We start from the raw sequence: 20,004 nt of genomic DNA, 5'->3' as shown, positions 1-20,004 counted from the left end.
AATATGCAACTAATTGGAAGACTGAGATTTGATGGTTTGCTGCTCTTCTTGGTTTTAAATGATAGTGAACTGAATGTTTTGGACTGATGGTCAAACAAAACAGGATATTTTATGAGGTCATCTTGTGCTGAAAGAGATTATGGAATATTTCTGATGTTTTATAGACCAAACGATTCATTGTGGTAAATGACCACTGAGGAGTTTGTGGACGTGAATCTACTGTAACAGCTTTGAATCCCACTAAAGGTTCCGAGCCTCGTGGACTTATCAGGCGGATCTTGTCTTTGTACGCTTTGTACGTAATTGTTCGTCAGCCTGCCGAATGCGTGTGAGCTGCAAGGATTTACCCATGATGCAGCTGTAATCTGTGTGCTGGAAGTGTAGAGATTGGTGGACCAAGTGAAGACTGTTCTCGATGCATGAAGGACGTCCGTGTTAAACCTCCCGTACACACTTCCTGTGATAGACAGAGCAGGTAACTCTGAGCCTCAGCTGGACACTTTACTGCAGGACCAGACAGAGCCTTCACAACGGTGTCGAACTTAAAAACATCACCAACCAACTTCTCCTCATGAAGACTGTTTTGGATTTATCCATCCCTCAATATGAATAATATACAATATAAATATATATCTGACATTTCTGCTCAACATTTGGTTTTAAATTCATGAAGCTGCTGTGATTTTATTTATTTTTATGATTCATTCAGTCATGCCGTCTCTCTCTCTGTCTGTCTCTCTCTGTCTGTCTGTTTCTCTGTCTGTCTGTCTGTCTCTGTCTGTCTCCCTCTGTCTGTCTATAAACAGAGACGGACAGACAGTTTATCAGAGAGGATGGAGGGTGAGAGGACAAGACATTTACAGTTACATAAGAGTGCTTTCAGCATCTCGCAGCATCACTGCACATCCTATTTTTAACACACTGCTCTCTATACAACACACACACACACACACACACACACACACACACACACACACACACACACACACACACACACACACACACCACCCTGTCCTCTGCACGTCAGTTTAATCATATTGATTTTGTCAATGACCGGTCCGTCCTCTGTGATTTCTCTCTCAACTCACGAATTTAAATTCTCTTTTTCTGTTTTATATATTATATATATTATATATAAGTTTATATATAAATACATTTAAATGAATTTAAATATAAATAAGTTTACGGTCCTGAAAGATGTAAATGTGATAATATGAACACAGAAATAAAAACAGAGTCAGTATATAAGGACGCTGCAGGCTGTCTCTCCTCTGATTGGCTGATGAGATTTTAGGGCTTTGACTCACTGGCCTGACCTCACTGAGTCAGAGTGTGTGTGTGTGCGTGTGTGTGTGCGTGTGTGTGTTACGTCAGTGTCTCTCGTCCTTAATGTTCAGTCTCACCTCACTGAACTTTATTGGAGAGTTTTTGACTTGAATACTGACAAAGGATAAATATCAGACTGCACGTGTCTCAGCGGGTTAATGTTTCTGTGATATCACGGTTTGTAAATCTCTCTCTCTCTTTGAATGTATACGTCTGGCAGTTTGAACATGTGACCTTCAGATGACTAATGACTCTTCCTGTTTCTGTCTGCAGTGGAGGGCAGACAGGCGGCATGACAGAGGAGAAATGTCCCCAGCTGGTGGACTACTTTGTAGTGGCGGGTCTCGACCCCGCGGGGCCCTGGAGGCCCCTGGATGAGGACGGCAAGACCTCCACCAACTCCTCCTCGACGCCCTCCTCTTCCTCGTCTGCGTCGGGCCGAGCGGTGGAGTCGGTGACGGACCTGGCGGTGATCGCCCGGGGGCTCGGGGAGGAGGTGCCGGAGGGCTTCACCTGCATCGAGAGGACACTTGGGGGACACTCGGCCGAGCTGAGCGCCGGCCTCATCAACAACCCGCACCTGTACCTGTGTTACCGCCGAGGACGGGACAAACCGCCCATTCTGGACCTGGGGTGAGACGCGCTCTGCTGACGAGGCCGGCTGTGTCAGTCTGTCAGTTAGTCCTGATAAATGTGTTGCTGTCAAACAGCCCAACAGTTCAAATGTCCGCTCCTCTGAAGTGTTCAGACTGCGTAACCGTCCCGTGTGTAAAAACTCAGCTACACAATGGAGGGGCCCCCGCCGGGTGCTGCAGCATAAAGCGCAGGGTCCTACCTGACTAGACTTTTGCACTGTGTGGTGTTGTCCGGTCATCCCCGGTAGATTGCTTTGTAGCATGAAGGCTGTATTTCTGCCTCGCCTCACGTTTACCTCCATCATTAATAATCATTATAAATAGTGTTTTGGTGTCCGACAAACCTTCAAACTGGTGAATCTGTAACTCAAACTGGACTGAACGTTTACTTAATGCCGTTTGGTTTGAACTCCCAGGAGTCTGAGTCCCAGTTTCTGACTCGACATCCGACTGCAGCTGTGATGTTGTAACTCAGATTGTTCTTTTAAAAACAGCTGATAAGTAACACAGAAAAGCAAACGTCAGTCAGGCAGAGACTGTCCTTAATGGCTTTGTTCACTTCAGCTTGTGAAGTTTTTGGGCCATTTTAACTTCATCCAGGCTGCCAGAAGGTCAGCTGTTAATCACGTGGTGACTGGTGTCATGTCGATGTTATCTGGTGTCTGGTTTAGTCGGCCCAACGCTCTAAAAGATATTCAGTTTACAGAACGATGGCGTGATGTTGGTATTTGTGACGATCAGAATAGTTGCTGACTCATTTTCTTTGCAGCTCTTGTCGTTTGGACGTTTCGAGATGAGCTGCAGACTTTGGCTGCGCAGGTCCTGCAGCACACCAGAGCCTCGGTGTCTGTCGCTGTGACGTTATGGCTTTAACTTTGGCTTGTGTTGGAATGATGATGTGATGCTCCGAGAATAATCTGTCACTGTCGGCTGCAGATGTCGCGACTGTGTGCTCAGTGAGATGAAGCACGCAGATGCTTTTAAAACAGGAGACAGTGTCTCAGGTGGTGTAACGTGTGGTGGCAGGCTGCTCTGAAGGACTACAGGGTTGTTATAAGAGATAATAAACAGCGTTGTTCTGTGAATTCTTCCATCTCTTTGACAGCAGCACTCACACAGACACCAGGTCCGGTGCCTTTAGTTGATGTGATGCATATTAAAGCTTAGTTTATATAATACAGAGGATTATGTAATGCCGTGGTGGGCAGACTGTGTCGTGTTCTGGACTCTCATCACCATCACACACACTCTCCTCTCTATTGTTTCTTTCATGTTCAACTATTTAATTACTCTGGATTACACCCTGTTAGCGGATAATGAGGCAAATCCTCTTACATTCCGGACAGATTACATCTCTCTTTCTGTCATTTTACAGGCAGTGAGCCGTTTGTCAGAATCATCATCTGAATGTGTTCCAATCTTAAATCTGATCAAGTCTGCTTTTATGAGGCTAATTTTCATGTCATGAAAGGATTTGATGAGACGGGGACATAAAAACAACCTGAAGTTAGTTATTGTGGTCTGGCTGCCGGTTTGTCCCCCATGTATCATTAGTCTGAAGTGATGAACTGTCCCGCAGGGTCCTGTATGAGGGGAAGGAGCAGCTGAAGCAGGGCTGGTACGTCATCGAGACGACGCCCTACAGCCGCTCGGCCAACTTGAGCTCCGGCGGCGCCCCGACGGCTCACCGGGTGTTCCTGACGTACCGCCGGGCTCTGGACTCGCAGGGCCTCCACACGCTGGGGGTCACCGACATCGCCCTGCTGCTGCCCAGCAAGGGGGAGGTCGCCCCGCACACCTTCTGCCGCGTCGACAAGAACCTCAACACCGGCATGGTGAGTCCTGGGGGGGCGGGAAGTGTTTCAGTCGTGGATTCGTCGTCGGTTGTTGCTGTGGGGGAATTATCGGTGCCTGTACTCAAATAACTAAGATGGTAAAGTATAATAAAGGTTTAACGTAATGTTCATTTCCATTAATGCATCGACATAGTTCTGTTTACTGGTTCTGTTTGTGAAACTCGACACTTCCTTATTAATTAAAGTGATTCAAACAGCAAATTAAAATGACTGAAAGGGGAAATACTGAAGAACAAAATGGGGAAATAAGAAGTAAAAGCTCATCTCCAATTTGAAGGTCAGGCTGGCGAACACTGGGACTTTTACAGTGACGACAGAAAATGAAATGAAAATAAAAATAAATGGTAGCCTGAAATATATGTATATCTGTATATTTTTAATGTGAGTTGTGTGTTTGTGTTTGTCACCAGTGGGGTCCGGCTCTGTATGTGTGCTACAAGAGAGCTGTGGCCAAAGCCAACGCCCTGGTCTACAAGGCCAGTGAGTATCTGTCGCTCCTCTGCAGCTAAACACCACTGTAGCTATCAGGCTCCCACAGCCAGAGTCAAAGGAAAAATCTCATCATTGTGCAGCGACACCAACGGAGGTGGAGAGTTCAAAGTTAACATAACACATTAGTCAGAGCGGTGATGTAATACTGGAAATTACATAATATGTAATATTATAAAATAGTGGAATTTCCCTTTTAAGGACATTGTACATTTTTTGGTTTAGTAAAGATTTTAACAATGATACTAAATATTGAATGTCAGTGTCTTAAAACTGACTTTTGATAATGGACTTTGGCAGACCTGAGGTCAGGGAGCTCTCTCTCTAAGTCAGGTGGTTCACACGAACCTTCAGACAGCTGAAAGGTTTGTCTTTGGTCAAATGAGCTTTATTATTAAGGTCCAGGTGTGAACAGACTAACTGCTGTGTGCTGCAGGTCTGATCAGCCGGTACCCAGAGGAGGACCTGGAGGCGTTTCCTCTGCCGGAGTCGGTGCCGGTCTTCTGTCTGCCGATGGGCGTCACCGTGGAGAGCTGGCCTCTAAACACCAAGTACCAGCTGCCCGTCTTCTCCACCTTCGTCCTCACCTCCGCCTCCGGGGACAAGGTCTGAGCGGCAACAACACACACATACAAGAACAGCCAACAGTCCAGAACCCGGAGACGGTTCGGTGACGGCTCTGTCTCCTGCCTCTCCCTGCAGGTTTACGGAGCGGCCATCCAGTTCTACGAGTCCTTCTCCAGGGAGCTGCTGTCGGAGCGGCAGAGCGTGAGGCTCGGGCTGCTCAGCGTGGTCGACCGGCGGCCGATCACCAACCGCAGCCTGCAGGTGAAGAAGAGCATCTGTGTGCTCTCCCACTGGCCCTTCTTCACCGTCTTCCAGAAGTTTCTCACCTTCATCTACAGATACTCCATCTCTGGCCCCCACGTCCTGCCGCTCGAGAAGTCAGTGCACGGTTTGGGTTCAGATTCATATTATTATTATTAGATCTGCTGCAGGACGTTTTATTGATGACTTATTCATCAGGTTAAAGAAGGCCTGAACATGAACTCCTTCTAATGAGACATTTTGATTGAATTCTTAAAGTCTGCATGAATTTTTCATCAGCGTCTTCGTCTGAGAGGCTTTTTGAGTCTCCAGATGGTGTCGAACGAGTTTTAGAGCTTTTTCCATCCTGATAAATAAAACATTCTGTGACAAAACACGTCTTTGTTATTTTACACGATTTTGACCATTTTAATTGCGACTGATTCATTTTATTGATATTGATCGAGGCGTTTTGTCTTTCTGCAGACACATCTCCAGCTTCATGCACAACGTCCCGTTTCCCTCCCCCCAGCGGCCTCGCATCCTCGTTCAGGTAAACGCCGGGACTCAAACCTGCAGTATGTGTTACCTGCTCCTCGTCAGGCCATCACAAATAATATATATATAATATGTAAGTGTTGGAGTGAACCTTCAGTCCAGTCAGTCAGGTCACCAGTAGATGAGCTGATGTTTTTTAATATTTAATATTCTATGAAAAGGCCAAAACCAACAATGTGTCTCTCTACTTTCTGACTTCCTGTCTGTGGCTCTCAGCTCCTGGTTTCTGCTGAAGATGCAAATCTTTAAAAACACCAAGTCAAAGTTTAATTTCTATCAAAATCTCAGTCATTTCCGGCCGGGTATTAGTTTAACCCTTTAACACCGAGTGTGTCGTAGGAGACACGTTTGGATCACCACAAAGACGTCACTGTTTACGCTATCGGAAAAATTCCAACGGTTTCTGAAAGCCGAGACGTTGCGCTTTACAGCCGGGTTCAGGTTTTAAAGGGTTAAAACCTGAGCCTCAAAATGTCCGCCTGGACTTTTTTGCTTATTTTGACTGAGAGGTGCGAGTGAAATTACTGTAATGACACCATATTGGCTGTAAAGTGCAACGTCTCAGCTTTCAGAAACCGTTGGAATTTTTCCGATAGCGCAAACAGTGACGTAACTATGGTGATCCAAAGTGCGCTTGTGCAAACGTGTCGCCGATGACACACTCGGTGTTAAAGTGTCGTTAAGATGTTGAGCTTGTGAAATCATATTGAGAAATAATGTTAAAGCGTGTGGTTCGATGTCGCCCTTAAAACTCATGACTCATAACTCAAACATGCTGAATTCAAGCGTGTGAATGCTAGAAAAGGTCGGTGCTTGTGAAAGTTGATAATGTCCAAATAAAAGTTCACAAATCATATTACAGAGTTTTCTAAAACTAAAAATCTGTTCTATGCTTGAAATTTGAGTGTCAAGTTGATTTTATTGTCTTGTGTAATTTGGCCTCATGGATGCAAAGAGGATGGAGCCTTGAGGAGCTCCACACATCGGATGTATAGTTCCTGTCCTGGAGGTGGGACTTGAACCTCTTTAGGACTGGTCTGAGAGCCCAACCCAGTTTTCCAGTACAGTCTAGTAGTAATATATAGTCAACTGAGTCAAAGGCAGCACTGCGATCCAGTAGGACTGAAGTCCGAGTCGGTCTCAGTCTCTGTACTGTGGCGGGTAGAAATCCACGCTGAACCCTTTAAGGTTGAAAACCTTCAGGTGAATAACTTCTGAAATGAATTTATTTGCAGTCTCTAGTTTCTGATCACAGATCCTCTTTAAGAAACTTGATGGCTGCAGTTTTCAAGACGTTTGGAAATATATTTGACACATCGCAGGCTTATAAATGAGGATCAGGGTTGTTTTACTTCTGACTTTAATCCTTCACTTCCTCCCCCAACAGGATGTAGATGGTGATCTGGTCGCAACCTGAACGGGGTAATTGTGCCCAATCAGAAGCAGAGTCCTTTTTATTTATTGATCGTTTCCAATTATTCTTTCAATGAGAATTGATCCCCTGATGATCTGTCGGCTTCAGATGTGATTTCACTCAGCTGAAGGCTGAGCTGCATGCGGGGGGGGGGGGGGGGGGGCGTTATCAGCTGATAATTGATTTGGTAATTTTGTGTTTTCTTTCTATAATTATTCCCTCTAAATTATTATCCCTGAAATGTGAAAGAACCTTGTTGGTCGTCATTCAGGTCAGTTATGACAACATTTTATAGCAGTCAGATTATTAATTCAGTTTCTCTCAGCATCAAATCTGTTGTTGTGAAAGTGGAAACATGTGGACACATCAGCCAGGACTCGACAGGTGGTTTACATCAACTGTAGATTTGTTTAAAACCTGTCTGACAGCTCGTGTTTCTCCCTGTGGGATATATCTTTCATTAATATTCACCCCCCAGGAATAAATAAAGCTGCTGAGTAAAATCTGCTCATAACTGAAGGAAGGATGGCCAAAACTCTGCAGATTAAATAGCTATATTCTTAAAAGCAAATGATCCCATCCCCCCATCTGTGTGTGTGTGTGTTTATATATAAAATATATCACATATATACTCTGCCTGTATCTTCCAGCTCTCTCCGTACGACAACCTGCTGCTCTGCCAGCCGGTCTCCTCTCCGCTCCCTCTCAGGTCAGTTTACTGCTGCACTCAGATCAGTCAACAACAACAACAACAACAACAACAACTGTTTGAATGCTTTTGTCCAAACAGACTCACGGCGAGTTAATTCAGCCTCGAGGTCATCATTCATACTTCATCTAATATTCATCTTTCTCCTAAACACACAACGGTGTTGAGGACAAAATATGAAGTTAAAGTATCTATAAATAAACGAGTGAAAACGTCCTATTTAATAATCATTAATAATAAACGAATCATTTGCATTTATTTATTTTATGATTATCAGTATAGTATTAATTATTTTTTATCATGTTTTGGGCACACTATTTTATTATTATAATTATTATTGTTGTTGTTGAAGTACATAAATATACACATCTAAATATGTCAAATATGTCGTCCAACAGAAACATTCTGTAAATTCATATGAGAAGATGATGTTTTTGGATAATCCAGAAAACGAAATACCTGACGACAAATCAAAGTATTTGTTCACATTGCTGCAAAAATCCCATAAAAATCATATTTATAATTCTGAACATAAATCAGTCTCAGTCATTAATCGGTAATATTGTCCATAATGGTCCATTATTAGAGTCTAATAGACTCAGAGATGGTAACCATAAAGAAACTCTTCATTACAAATATTAACTAATAAACTGTCCGGGTCCTGTTTTATGAGCTATAACCTGTTTGTGTGTGTGTGTGTGTGTGTGTGTGTGTGTGTGTGTGTGTGTGTGTGTCTGTGTCTGTGTCTGTGTGTGTGTGTGTGTGTGTGTGTGACAGCGGTGCAAGCTTCCTGAAGCTGCTGCAGAACCTCGGTCCAGAAAACGCCTGCACGCTGCTGCTCGCCGTCCTCACCGAACACAAACTGCTGCTGCACTCGCTCCGCCCCGACGTCCTCACCTCCGTCAGCGAGGCCCTCGTCTCCGTAAGACTTAACACACACACACACACACACACACACACACACACACACACGCTGGCTGTATTTAATACTGTCTATATAATGACCTGTCTGTCCGTCCGTCCGTCTCTCCAGATGAGCTTCCCCCTGCGCTGGCTCTGTCCCTACATCCCTCTGTGTCCGCTGCAGATGGCCGACGTGCTGCTGGCGCCGATGCCCTTCATCGTGGGCGTCCACTCCAGCTACTTCGACCTGTACGACCCCCCCACTGATGTGGTGTGTGTGGACCTGGACACCAACACCATCTTTCAGTGAGTCCGTCTCTGCTCTGGCCTTTAGTCGACCGGATGTCGGCATCATCGGTCCATAAGACCGTCGCTCTCCATGACGACCTCTCCCTCCTCTCCTGTCTCAGGTTGGAGGACAAGAAGCCGTTGTCATGGCGATCGTTACCCAGGAAGCACGGCAAGACCCTGTTCAACACCCTCACCAACCTCCACAAGACCCTGGAGAAGAGTGAGTGACGGCTCCAACTGTCAATCACATGATTGATGGACGCCGCTTTTCAAAATAAAGGAACGAGACGAGAGACAAAACTACGGAGAAACAGGCTGTTTTATGTTTAACATGAGATTAGCAGTTAGCCTTCGTCTTTCTTCTTTCTTTTTTATTTGCTGTGCATTTTTAGACATTAAATATTTCACATGAATAATTGAATCTCTCGTCCTCGTCGCTGCAGTTTGCACTCCCGGTCAGGAGGAGGCGACGCTGGAGTTCCTGTTGACCGACTACGATCAGATCTACAGGAGTCAGAAGCAGCTGGAGCTGGAGATCCAGGAGGCGTTCCTTCGCTTCATGAGCTGCCTGCTGCGAGGATACCGGACCTTCCTGCTGCCCATCACCCAGGCTCCGTCAGACACCACCACCGACTGCAGCTCCCTGTTCAACCTGCAGGGTGAGCGCTGACGGACAGACGGGCGGATAATAATGTTCATCATAATATTATGGTCTCATGATGATGTGGTCTGATTCAGATATAGTGAAAGATATAGTTAAAGTTCCTCTTTGGAGCATGGACACGATGCTGGTTAGATTTGAAACTGTTCAGATTCATCCTTTTGAATATCTGCAGCAAACTGACTGAGAGACTGTAGCGCGTTCTGGACCACAGAGGCACCAGCTTCAGCATCAGCTTTTATCCTGGTCTTCCTGCAGGTTTCCTGAAGTCTCGCGATCGGACGCAGCAGAAGTTCTACAGTCAGCTGACGAGGACTCAGATGTTCACTCAGTTCATCGAGGAGTGCTCCTTCGTCAGCGACCGACACGCCTGCCTCGAGTTCTTTGACGAGTGCGTCCAAAAGGTCAGAACCCCGACTGTCATTCACTGTGTGTGTGTGTGTGTGTGTGTGTGTGTGTGTGTGTATATAGACTGATTATCACTCTCAGCTTCCTGCTGTGTTTTACTGTGAAGCAGCTGCAGATGTTGAGTCTGGACCAAAAACAAAACCATCACAAACATGTTCTTCGTATTCGTGGTTTTCAGCAGCTCTTTGATTTGTCTTCAGGGTTTTTTGTTTCCTTTTCAACTCAGTGGTCAAATAAAACAGATGAAAGCAATCTAGTTTGGATTTATTTATTTGTATTTTATCGAGGTTATAGTGAAGGTGCTGCAGCTGAAGCGAGTTAATGGACCTTGAAGATCATTTTTTAAAACTACTTTTCCCAAGGTGAGGAATTTAAGGAGGGAAATAATGAAAGAAATAATCTCCAATTTGAAGTTGTTCATAATAAGAAAATTAAATGAAAAATTACAAAAAATCAAGGAACTATTCAGTTTGTCCAATGGATCAGACAATAAAAATAAAATCTGAATCTTTTTTAACACAATGAATAAAAGTCTAATCAGCGTACTTATTGTCTCCAGGTGGACGTGGAGAAGCCGGAGGACGTGAGGCTGATCGACCTGGATGAGACTCACAGCGGAGAACACACAGTCTTCATCATGCCTCCTGAAGAACCTCAGGAACCAGACGGGTCCGAGTGTCCCGCCCTCTACAGGTACAGAGTCTCAGAAGGTGTCTGAGATGTTAAACTGCAGCACACGAGTCTGTGTTTAAGATTCAGTGTGCTGACAAGATGTTTTGTGTCCAGTTATGAAACCTTCCCCACTCTGAAGCCAGAGCTCTTTGACCGGCCCCAGGACCAGCTCCGGGTCCCGGCTAAGGGCAGCGCCCCCAGTAGCCCCGCCCCCCGACGCACAAAACAGGTACAACAACACACGGCCTCAAAAAATACTCACAGCAGAAGATCTCCTGAAGTGTTAGCTTTTGAAATAAAAATAAAAAACACATATTGTTGTAGAGCTGATCTATAAATCAGAGTAGCTCAAGAAATGATGAGTTGGAGTCTGAATGTCTGGTGGAGCCACAGAGCCCAAACATACAGGGACCCTCTTTAAACTGAAGTATAAAATGCCACCATGCTGAATATTCCTGAGCTTTGAATAATAACTCCTTTGGCTGGTTGATTGAGAACAGTCCAGTTAATCAGTTAGCTTGATATTGTTAGCCTGGTTAGCTAGAGTTTGTATCTGCGAAGTAAAATCTGACTCCAATGTCGAGAGAAACGACGGCCGCGAGTCGGTGTAATGAGATGAAAGCATCATTTGAATATGAAGCACAAGAGCTGGATCAGCCCTGATCCCGATCCTGCACAGTACACTAAGTATGCACTGTGACTCTTGGACCGGGACTCGGTGTCGACAGATACTCGGATCAATATCAGCGCTGATGTTACGAAGAGGATCGAGTACCAGCCAGACCAGACCACATTAATACAGTTTCTTTGAGTTTCATAATGACATTGACAGAGTTTGAGCTATCTGGTACACGGACCAGGACCAGATGTTGCTATCAACATCTGTATCAGGAGAGGCAGTCTCTGCTCTGTGGTTTTACATCCTGACCCAGTTTCTCCTGAACGCAGACCAGAGGAGGGGCCTTGTTAACAGCCTTACTGTGTTTCATTTCATTTTAATGAGTCAGTATCAATATTTCACTGCTCATCTAATATTCAGAAGCCACAGACTGTTTGAATGTGAGAGGGTTCAGCGTGAAAACGCCAACTACAAGTTATTTTCAGATCTCTGGAAGAAGGGTTTCACGTACTGTACCGGTTTCTGCCTCGCAGGAGATCAAGTTGGCCCAGAAGCGAGCTCAGAAGTACGCGGCGGTGCCAGACATGTGGTCCAAGTGCCTCCTGGGTCACTGTTACGGCCTCTGGTTCATCTACCTGCCCACCTTCGTTCGGGCGGAGAGCTCTAAGGTGCGCGCGCTGCACACGGCCTACGACGTCCTCAAACACATGGAGAACCGCAAGGTGGTGCTGCCGGACGAGGTGAGACTCTGACCGGGTCAAAGGTCACTGCTGCAGCGGGGTTGGAGTGTTGGGTTTGTTTTGAACAACAGAAGTTATTTTCTTCTGCAGACCGTGTTTCAGAGAGACCCTATAAAACAGCGTGGTTTCATTGGTTCTTTGTATGCAATGATATGCTATGTGTTTCCTGTATGTTCATACTGACCAATCAGAAGCTAGCTAAAGATTGTAAACAAGTGACAGGACGCACAAATAGCTCATTTATTGGACAGAGTTTTGGTCATTTGTCATCTGAAGAGCTCAGACTAAGAAATACAGGCAGAAGGTCACTCGATGAAAGACGGCATTTAAAAACAAGCGGTTGCAGTTCTTTGGGGCTCTCAGATGATGTTGAGCCTGCGTATTTTAGCCCTTTAACAACCTGTAACTGAACTTGAAGAACTTTCAGATTCATGTCATTGGAAAAGAGACACTGATGTTCATCATGCTGATCCACTTTGTTTTGCTCCACTGCAGCATTGTGAGCCTTTATTCTTCTGTATGTATCAGTTTGTCGGTTGTTGTATTCAGCCTCGTTGTGATGTGAAGTCACTGGAAGGATGACAAGAAGGTGTGTGTGTGTGTGTGTGTGTGTGTGTGTTTCAGGTGTGTTACAGGATCCTGATGCAGCTGTGCGGTCAGTACGGTCAGCCGGTCCTCGCCGTCAGAGTCCTGCTGGAGATGAAGAAGGCTGGAATCACACCCAACACCATCACCTACGGATACTACAACAAGGTCTAACGCGCACACACATTTTTATTGATGTATTTATTCTTATTCTCGACTCTTTGTCTGGTTCTGTCTTACTGCCTCTCGTCAGTGTTGGGGCTCCATGCTTCTTTACAGTTTTCTGATTCAGGATAAAGAGACTGAAGTCGGGGCTGCTGCGGAAGAACTCGCCCCCGGATGATTTACAGTTTGTTCGCATTAATACTCTGAGACGTGATGAGTGAGTGAGGCAGATGTCCTCTGTCCTCAGGCGGTGCTGGAGAGCAAGTGGCCCTCCACCAGTCAGGGCGGACGTCTCCGCTGGGCCAAGCTGAGGAACGTCCTGTTGGCCGTGGCCCAGTTCAGGCAGCCAATCAAACGACGGCAGAAGAGCGGCTCAGTGGGGTCGCGGGGAGGTCAGAACATATTCAATAACTGCTTCACTGATGAGTTCATCACAAGCTGAGATTATTTATGACCAGCGTGACGATGAACTTCATCTCAACATCAAAGCTGCAGATTTAATGATGTCATTCGTAATTATGAGTTTTAAATATTTTCCTGAGTCATGCTGTAACTCAGATTTTTAAGATAGAGATAAAAAAAGAAATGAATGACATCATAATTTAAGTTCCTCTGTTTTTTTCTTTAATAGAAGCGATGATGTACCCTGACCAGAAGCCCCGCCCCCACTCCACTCTGATTCGTCAGTCCAGTTGGAGCGGCCTGTCTGAGAGCTCCAGTCACGAGTCTCTGACGGGTTCACTGGTGAAGAGCAACAGCCTGAACAGCATGAAGGCCTCCACTGACAGTAAGAGGCAGACGTCCTCCTCTTCCTCACCTTCTCTTCACAGTCTGGACTTTTAAGCTGAATTACTCCCCCGAGCCGTTATTTTATTAAACCCGCTGAGCAGGAGACACGAACAGGATCTTTACCTGACATTTGATGCATTACGTCTTGTAGACGCTTATATACGATATATATTTCATATCTCTCGAGAACAATCTCTTCCAACATGATGTATTTAAAGGACAAAAATCTGTTTTAAACTCCCCTCTCTCCTCTCGGCCCCTCAGAGGTCAAACTCTGCAAGAAGGCCGTCCTCCGTAACGCAGGGACCAACGGCTGCGGCGACGCCGTCTCCCGTAAACCTCCGATGGGCCGCAGGGACACCTCCACGCCGCCTCCAGCGCCCCCCGGTGGTGTTCTGGTTCGGCGGAGTCAGGTCTGCCTCTCCACCTTCTACAAAGAGTGTGCAGAGTCGGCCGACTCGGAGCCGGACTGCAGCTGCCAGCCTGCAGAGAGAGACGGCAGGTGAGTCAGAAAAAACACCTTTTACTAACCTGCGTCCTGTATAATAATCTTTTCTTAATGGATCTTAACTCGCCTTAATAATATCTCTAGCTTTGGACTTCCTGTTGTCTCTGTCTTTGATGTCAGTTTGAGATGTTTTAAGGTTTGTTTCTCTTTAATCTTTTGTAATGTACTTTGGTTTCTGAAAGGTGTCATATACTGAAAGATGCTTAAAGCCTCCAAGTAAACTGCCTCCTGATGGAGGACAGTGGACAGAATACAAGTCTGTGACTGTCAATGAAAGACAACGCCTCAGATTTGTGTTCATTTACACGGAGACTATATGCTGTAACCTGACACCGTTATTAGACTGTAGAGCACCTTCTAGTTGTGTTTCCATCACGTGATTCATGGTTTGACCTTCGACCTGCAGACCCGCAGGAACGCGCGACTCTGCCGGCAGAAGTAAGGTTGTAGACGAGAACTACAACAACGTCTCTTCCCCGAGCCGAGGAGGTCTGGCAGGGAAACTGCAGCAGCTTCTCACTCCGACGAGACACCGAGTGTCCGTCAGACGAGCCGCCAGCGTGGACGACCGGCGGCCAGGAGGAGGAGGAGGAGGAGGGGGGATAGGACGAAGGGTGTCTGAACAGAGACAGTCCAGGAAAGCCCAAGTGGCTGAAACACTGCTGAAAGCCAAGGACAGGCTGGTCAGCGCTACCTCAGAGGTTCGACTGTTGACGTGTTGTTATCAGGAAATATATTCTATGAAACAGACATGTACTTCTCCGCTGTGGTGACGTTCAGACAGTTAATCTGGTTCCATGTCGTCCCTCCAAAGAGCTCGTTGTCTGTAGGAAGTGACCTCGACTTGACGGACACGCCCAGTCCAGCGTATCCTCTGCGGAGGTCCTGGGACGCCAATCAAGAGGGGACGGGGCTCGAGGTGAATGACTGCAGCAGCTAGTGTGGTTTCGTTGTGTCCTCGGTGTGTCGTTGTTGTGTGTTAACTCTGCCCCCCCCCCCCCCTCTGTGTCCAGGTGTTGATGTCCAGCTGCTCTCTGTGTCGCAGCTGTAACTCGTTGGTTTATGACGAGGAGATCATGGCCGGCTGGACGTCAGACGACTCCAACCTGAACTCGTCCTGCCCGTTCTGCAGCGCGTCCTTCGTCCCCTTCCTAAACGCTGAGATCTGTGACCTCGGACCCCTCAGCAGGTACAGACTTTCATCGGTGATGTGTCCTAACAGGTTAGGTGGTGGACATGAGATCTGACTCGGGGCATCACATGGGAGACAGACTGTGTATCCAAACCTTTGATATAATCTCAGCTAACGTCACTCCGTTTCTAATCTTCCTCTTTGTCCGTCTGTCTCAGTGCGGAGCGCAGCAACTGGAACACGGAGGACGAGGTGGAGAGCGCAGTTCGGCCCCCCAGTGGTCAGGAGGCCCCCCTGCGACACCAGTGTAACGGTCTGAGTGAAGACTCCAGCTCCGAGACCAGCAGCTACTCAGAGAACAGCAGAACAACCACGGTAACACAGTCCAGCTGCTTCATTCATACCTTCTGTCGTTTTGTTTTTATGTCCTCTCGTCCTCCCGTACGTCCCGTCTCACTGACGGTCTCTACCCCCCTCCCTCAGGGTTCGTCAGTGGGCGGGTCTCCCCAGGTGACGGTGGCCTACCTGAGCCCTCTGGTTCTGAGGAAGGAGCTGGAGAGTCTGCTGGAGAACGAGGGCGAGGCGGTCCTGGCCCAGCCTCAGTTCCTGGACAACCACTCCATCATCTTCTGGAACCTGGTCTGGTACTTCCAGCGCCTCGGCCTGCCCAGTAACCTGCTGCAGCTGGTCAGGGCCTCGTCACTGGTCAGCCAGTTCTCACAGGTAACACTGATGGATTGCAGAGGACAGTTAGCGGCCCCCCATCCCCACATTAGGGCAGTTTAGCTAAAGTGTATAAAGTTACACTCAGTTTCTGCTTGATGAGAACATTTATATCCAAACAGTTTTCAGGAAAATGAACATTACTGTTTCAGTTTAGCTTCTTTCTTTTCAGATACTTTGATTTTGATCTTGTTCTGTTGTTCAGAACTTTTTCTGACTGTAACAAAAAAGGTTCCACCAAACTGAAATAATCCATGTTTACAAAATTAAAATGTCTGTTTCATAAAGATTTTATCAATATAACTACTCTTATTGACACTGCTCATTGGTTCCCATCATTTAGAGAAAGAAGACGAAATGCTTACACACAGTCAGCTGTTGTTCTTATCATACTGTAAAACAGACGGGCTGAGGTACTGAAGCATAACGGATCAATAAAGGTTCCAACTCTCAATGCTGAAAAGTTGAACTTATTTCACCTTCAGTCTTAAAAGAACTCTTAGTGGATAAACAGTCAATGATATATTAGATATATTAGATATATTAGATATATTAGATAACCTGTGTGTCGGTTCCAAAAGCAGAAAAGTGTTCACAAACATTCAAAAAGCTGCAGAGCTGCAGCTTCACATGTTCTGTCCTCTTACCCACAACAGCTGTGTTGACAACAGCACACTGATCCACACTCTTTCTCTGTCTTGTGTTTCCCAGTTGGAGAACTCAGCAGTGAGGGTGAGGCTCCTCTGGGACACCCTGACCCCCGACACAGACCATTGGCCCCCCCTCTACATCCTCTGGAGGATCCACAGTAAGACACAGCTCACGCTCTGCAGCACAGGAACAGTCCTGGTGTTTAGTGTTCGAGGATGACCTCGTCTGTTGGTGATTCTGGTTCTGTAATATTTCCTTTCTTCCACCAGGTGGCGTCCCGATGAGAAGCTACAGCTGGCGGAGACACAGCCACCCGTTCACGCTGGCCTTCCTGGAGGAGGTGCTGCGGTGGGTCGGCATGAACGAGGTGCACAAAGCCGTCACCCTGTTCCTGGACACGCTGGCCAAACAGCCGGGCTCCGCCTGGACTCAGAGGTGGGGGCCGGTGTTTGTCTGCAGACAGCATGAATGCCAGATGTGTAAACATCTGTCACTGGTTACTAGCATCAGTGTGAAGCTAAAAGTTTGACTGAGGTCTACAAGTCTTCTTTAAAGTATAATTTATTAATAGATATTGATTTTTGACTGATTTCAGTTGTGTGTTGTTTGTTTGTGCCTCTCTTGTGTCTGACAGGAGTTTGTACAGAGAGTTCCTCTTCCTCACACTGGCAGCTATGGGCAAAGACCACGTCGGTAAGACTCACTGACTCGACACACAGACGACAGATTTATGCTGTTTTAATCTTTCAGAAACACAAAATGTTCCATTGTGAAAACAGACGAAAGGTTACAGAGTGGTTCAAGGTTAATGACACTATAAGAGTGGAGACCACACCGGGTCAGCCGGGTCCCCACTCACTACGAACAGTCCTCAGTACACGCAGGTGTTTGTCTCAGGAAAGGACGTCAAATTTGGCAAGAATTTCCAGGAAACTTTGGGATCTCAGTTCCCTTATTTAACTCCACTGAAGGTGAAGTGAAACTGCTGCGAATGATACAGAACAGGAACACATGCAGGGTGTGGAGACAGAAATAAACTTGATAATAATCCTTTCCCCTCTCTCTCTGCAGCTGCGTTCGATAAAAAGTACAAGGCGGCGTACTCTCGGCTCAGCGGCACTCTGGGCCGAGAGGAGCTCCGGAAGAAGCGAGCTCAGCCTCCCAGCCCCAAAGCCGTCGACTGCAGACGCAGCTTCCACCCGCCACTCGAATGCTGATCATCCAGGAACAAAACGTCCCACGCGTCCCTGATGACTCCTGCAGCATTCATCCCTTCGAGGGGGAAGAGGGGAAACGGCAAACCCAGGATCCCTGCTGCCTTCGCCCGCTTGTATTCTTCACCTCTCTGCTGCCTCCTGGTGGATGTCGGAGTGACGCGCTCCTTCCTGTCCTCTGTACCTCTGTTTGCCTCGTCGATGTGAATCCAGCAGCTCTTTGTCTCCATTAAAGATCCTGAAAGTTGATCCGGCAGCAGCAGACGGAGCTGAGCTGGACTGAAGAGCTCGTACAGAAACACAAACTGTTAACGTGCTGAGATCTATGCATCAGTCTGAAGGCAAGAAAACTGGTCAAAGCTCCGGTTCGTGCATGTTCAGAAGGATCAGTGTCGGTGTTAACTTTGTTTTTCCCTGTTTTTAAAATACACAACCAGAGGGTTCAAATGGGACCTGGAAGTCCCTGAAGGAGCAGAGGGAATCTTCTGGAGGACTGAAAGTGGGAAAGATTTCAGATTAAACTTTACCAGTGTGACCAAGGAAGACATTTGGGACTTTATTAGGAAAAGGGTCAAATGAAGATTAAAAGAGAAGAGCATCCACGAAACACTCCAAACATGACCCAAAAGGAAACTTCAGACTTCACGAAGACTTCAAGCTCCTGGAAACTTCTGGTCTTCTCTGTCTGTCGGGAATCTTCTAGAAGGCCGACAGTGTCGGATCTCTTCCAAGAGGATTAAAGGAGCGTTTTTAAGAAGTAACAGAAGCCATCCATCATTCAACGCATGAGGAAACTGGAGGAAACGGCCAAACAAGAGGCACAAACTGTCACGCTCTGAAACCCGAGATCTTCAGTTTGTTGGGAGTCCTCCAGAAGGCAAAGACTGTCGGGCAGTTTTAATATGAAGCTACAACATATTTTTAAGGTTTTGAACTTTTTCCAATGTGAACTTGGTGGCCCACCAACAATTTGGACTGAAATCAGGAAAACCAACCAACCAAGAGTCTGATGAGGCTTCATCCAGAACACCAACAAGACTCGCTGAAGATGGCGGCTTTGTTTAGATGAGTTCACCTTTGGTTAGTCCGGTCAGACCTGAAGGGCTCACTTGTTGTTCATCCGTCCAAACACAGAAGGAAACAACCAAACAAGGTTTTGAAAAGGCTCTCGGTATCTCTGCTCTCTCATAATCGTCTCAGCGACCTTCCAAACTTCTGAGTCGGCACCCTCAGCTTTTCCAGCTGTTCAAACGGTTTTGCTGTGATGGTCATTGACAGCTGTTTCCCCGGTGGGAGCCAATCAGATCTTTGTAGGCGGGATGAAGAACAGGGACGTCATCGTTCTGTGCCAGAGCCTGAAAGGTCAGCCAGGAAGATGGCGGCAGGTGTGGATGAGATGTCATGAGTCAACAGACGAACTCTTAAATCAACATCATCCTTTCATCGTCCATCCAGTATTTCACCGGAGAAAAACTTATTGGTTGCTTGGATACGCATGTGTAGCAAAACTGTTTTGTTTTTCCATACATCCCATTCCCTCTTGTGACCCCTCAGATTCACCTCGACACCTCATGGAGGGGTCCCAACCCCCAGATTGGGAACCACTGTGTTAAGATTTTCCAGTTCAGAGTTGTTTTGGTTAAAGATTTGGTCTTTCGAAGGATACAACTGTCTTCCATCTGCATCAAACACTCAACAAAACAGGAAGTCAGCGACACCTTAAAGCTCCCATCGTCTCTGCTTGGATCTGGATCGTCTCCGGGACCCGGTGGACTCACCTGGACGCCACAGCAATATGAAGCTACTTTGAAGTGTTGTATGATGCCAGCTTTCTAGTTTTACCTTGGATTTCCCGCCTGGTTGTTTTCTCAGAGTAGAATCACGTCTGGATGTGACGGGCGCCGCCATCTTGGCTTTGGTCAGAAGGATGAGGGGGGGGGGGGGGGGCTTCAATTCAAACAAGAAGATTTGACGTCTTTAACAGACAGAAGGAAGAGAGACGTCACATCTCACTGATGACAAACTGTAGAACTAAAAACTACAACAAGTTCAGGATGTAAAAACATCACATTACTGCTGATTTTGACCTCTTTATGACTAATATTGTAAAATCTGTATCATAAAAAAGTGTAGAGAGTTATTTATGACT

The 20,004-nt window shown here is 46.5% G+C and overlaps 1 protein-coding gene across 1 annotated transcript; it reads left to right on the top strand.

Annotated features, from left to right (window-relative positions):
* Window positions 1–1,618: 1,618 nt before the first annotated feature.
* dennd4b (DENN/MADD domain containing 4B) lies at window positions 1,619–18,075 on the top strand. The gene is made up of 28 exons (XM_070911281.1): window positions 1,619–1,959; window positions 3,541–3,796; window positions 4,228–4,297; window positions 4,743–4,912; window positions 5,009–5,250; window positions 5,600–5,666; window positions 7,736–7,794; window positions 8,572–8,716; window positions 8,828–9,003; window positions 9,108–9,208; window positions 9,432–9,647; window positions 9,908–10,053; window positions 10,617–10,750; window positions 10,844–10,958; window positions 11,882–12,088; window positions 12,713–12,841; window positions 13,086–13,230; window positions 13,470–13,625; window positions 13,892–14,129; window positions 14,542–14,836; window positions 14,950–15,054; window positions 15,149–15,324; window positions 15,486–15,631; window positions 15,743–15,990; window positions 16,702–16,798; window positions 16,911–17,076; window positions 17,276–17,334; window positions 17,713–18,075. Exons 1-28 carry the CDS (start codon window positions 1,619–1,621, stop codon window positions 17,856–17,858), a joined length of 4,551 nt encoding a protein of 1,516 aa, XP_070767382.1. The 3' UTR covers window positions 17,859–18,075.
* Window positions 18,076–20,004: the final 1,929 nt, after the last annotated feature.

The sequence above is a fragment of the Enoplosus armatus genome, chromosome 9 (genome assembly GCF_043641665.1).
Source record: "Enoplosus armatus isolate fEnoArm2 chromosome 9, fEnoArm2.hap1, whole genome shotgun sequence".
Lineage (NCBI taxonomy): Eukaryota > Metazoa > Chordata > Actinopteri > Centrarchiformes > Enoplosidae > Enoplosus > Enoplosus armatus.
The sequence above is the reverse complement of the archived record's forward strand: the minus strand, read 5'-3'. Positions and strand labels throughout refer to the sequence as shown.

Coding starts and splice junctions, on each gene's coding strand:
- dennd4b (XM_070911281.1), top strand. CDS start 1,619: ATGACAGAGGAGAAATGTCCCCAGCTGGTGGACTACTTTGTAGTGGCG. Junction 15,632..15,742: donor CAGCTACTCAGAGAACAGCA/GAACAACCACGG, acceptor TCTCTACCCCCC/TCCCTCAGGGTTCGTCAGTG. Junction 15,991..16,701: donor TGGTCAGCCAGTTCTCACAG/GTAACACTGATG, acceptor TGTGTTTCCCAG/TTGGAGAACTCAGCAGTGAG.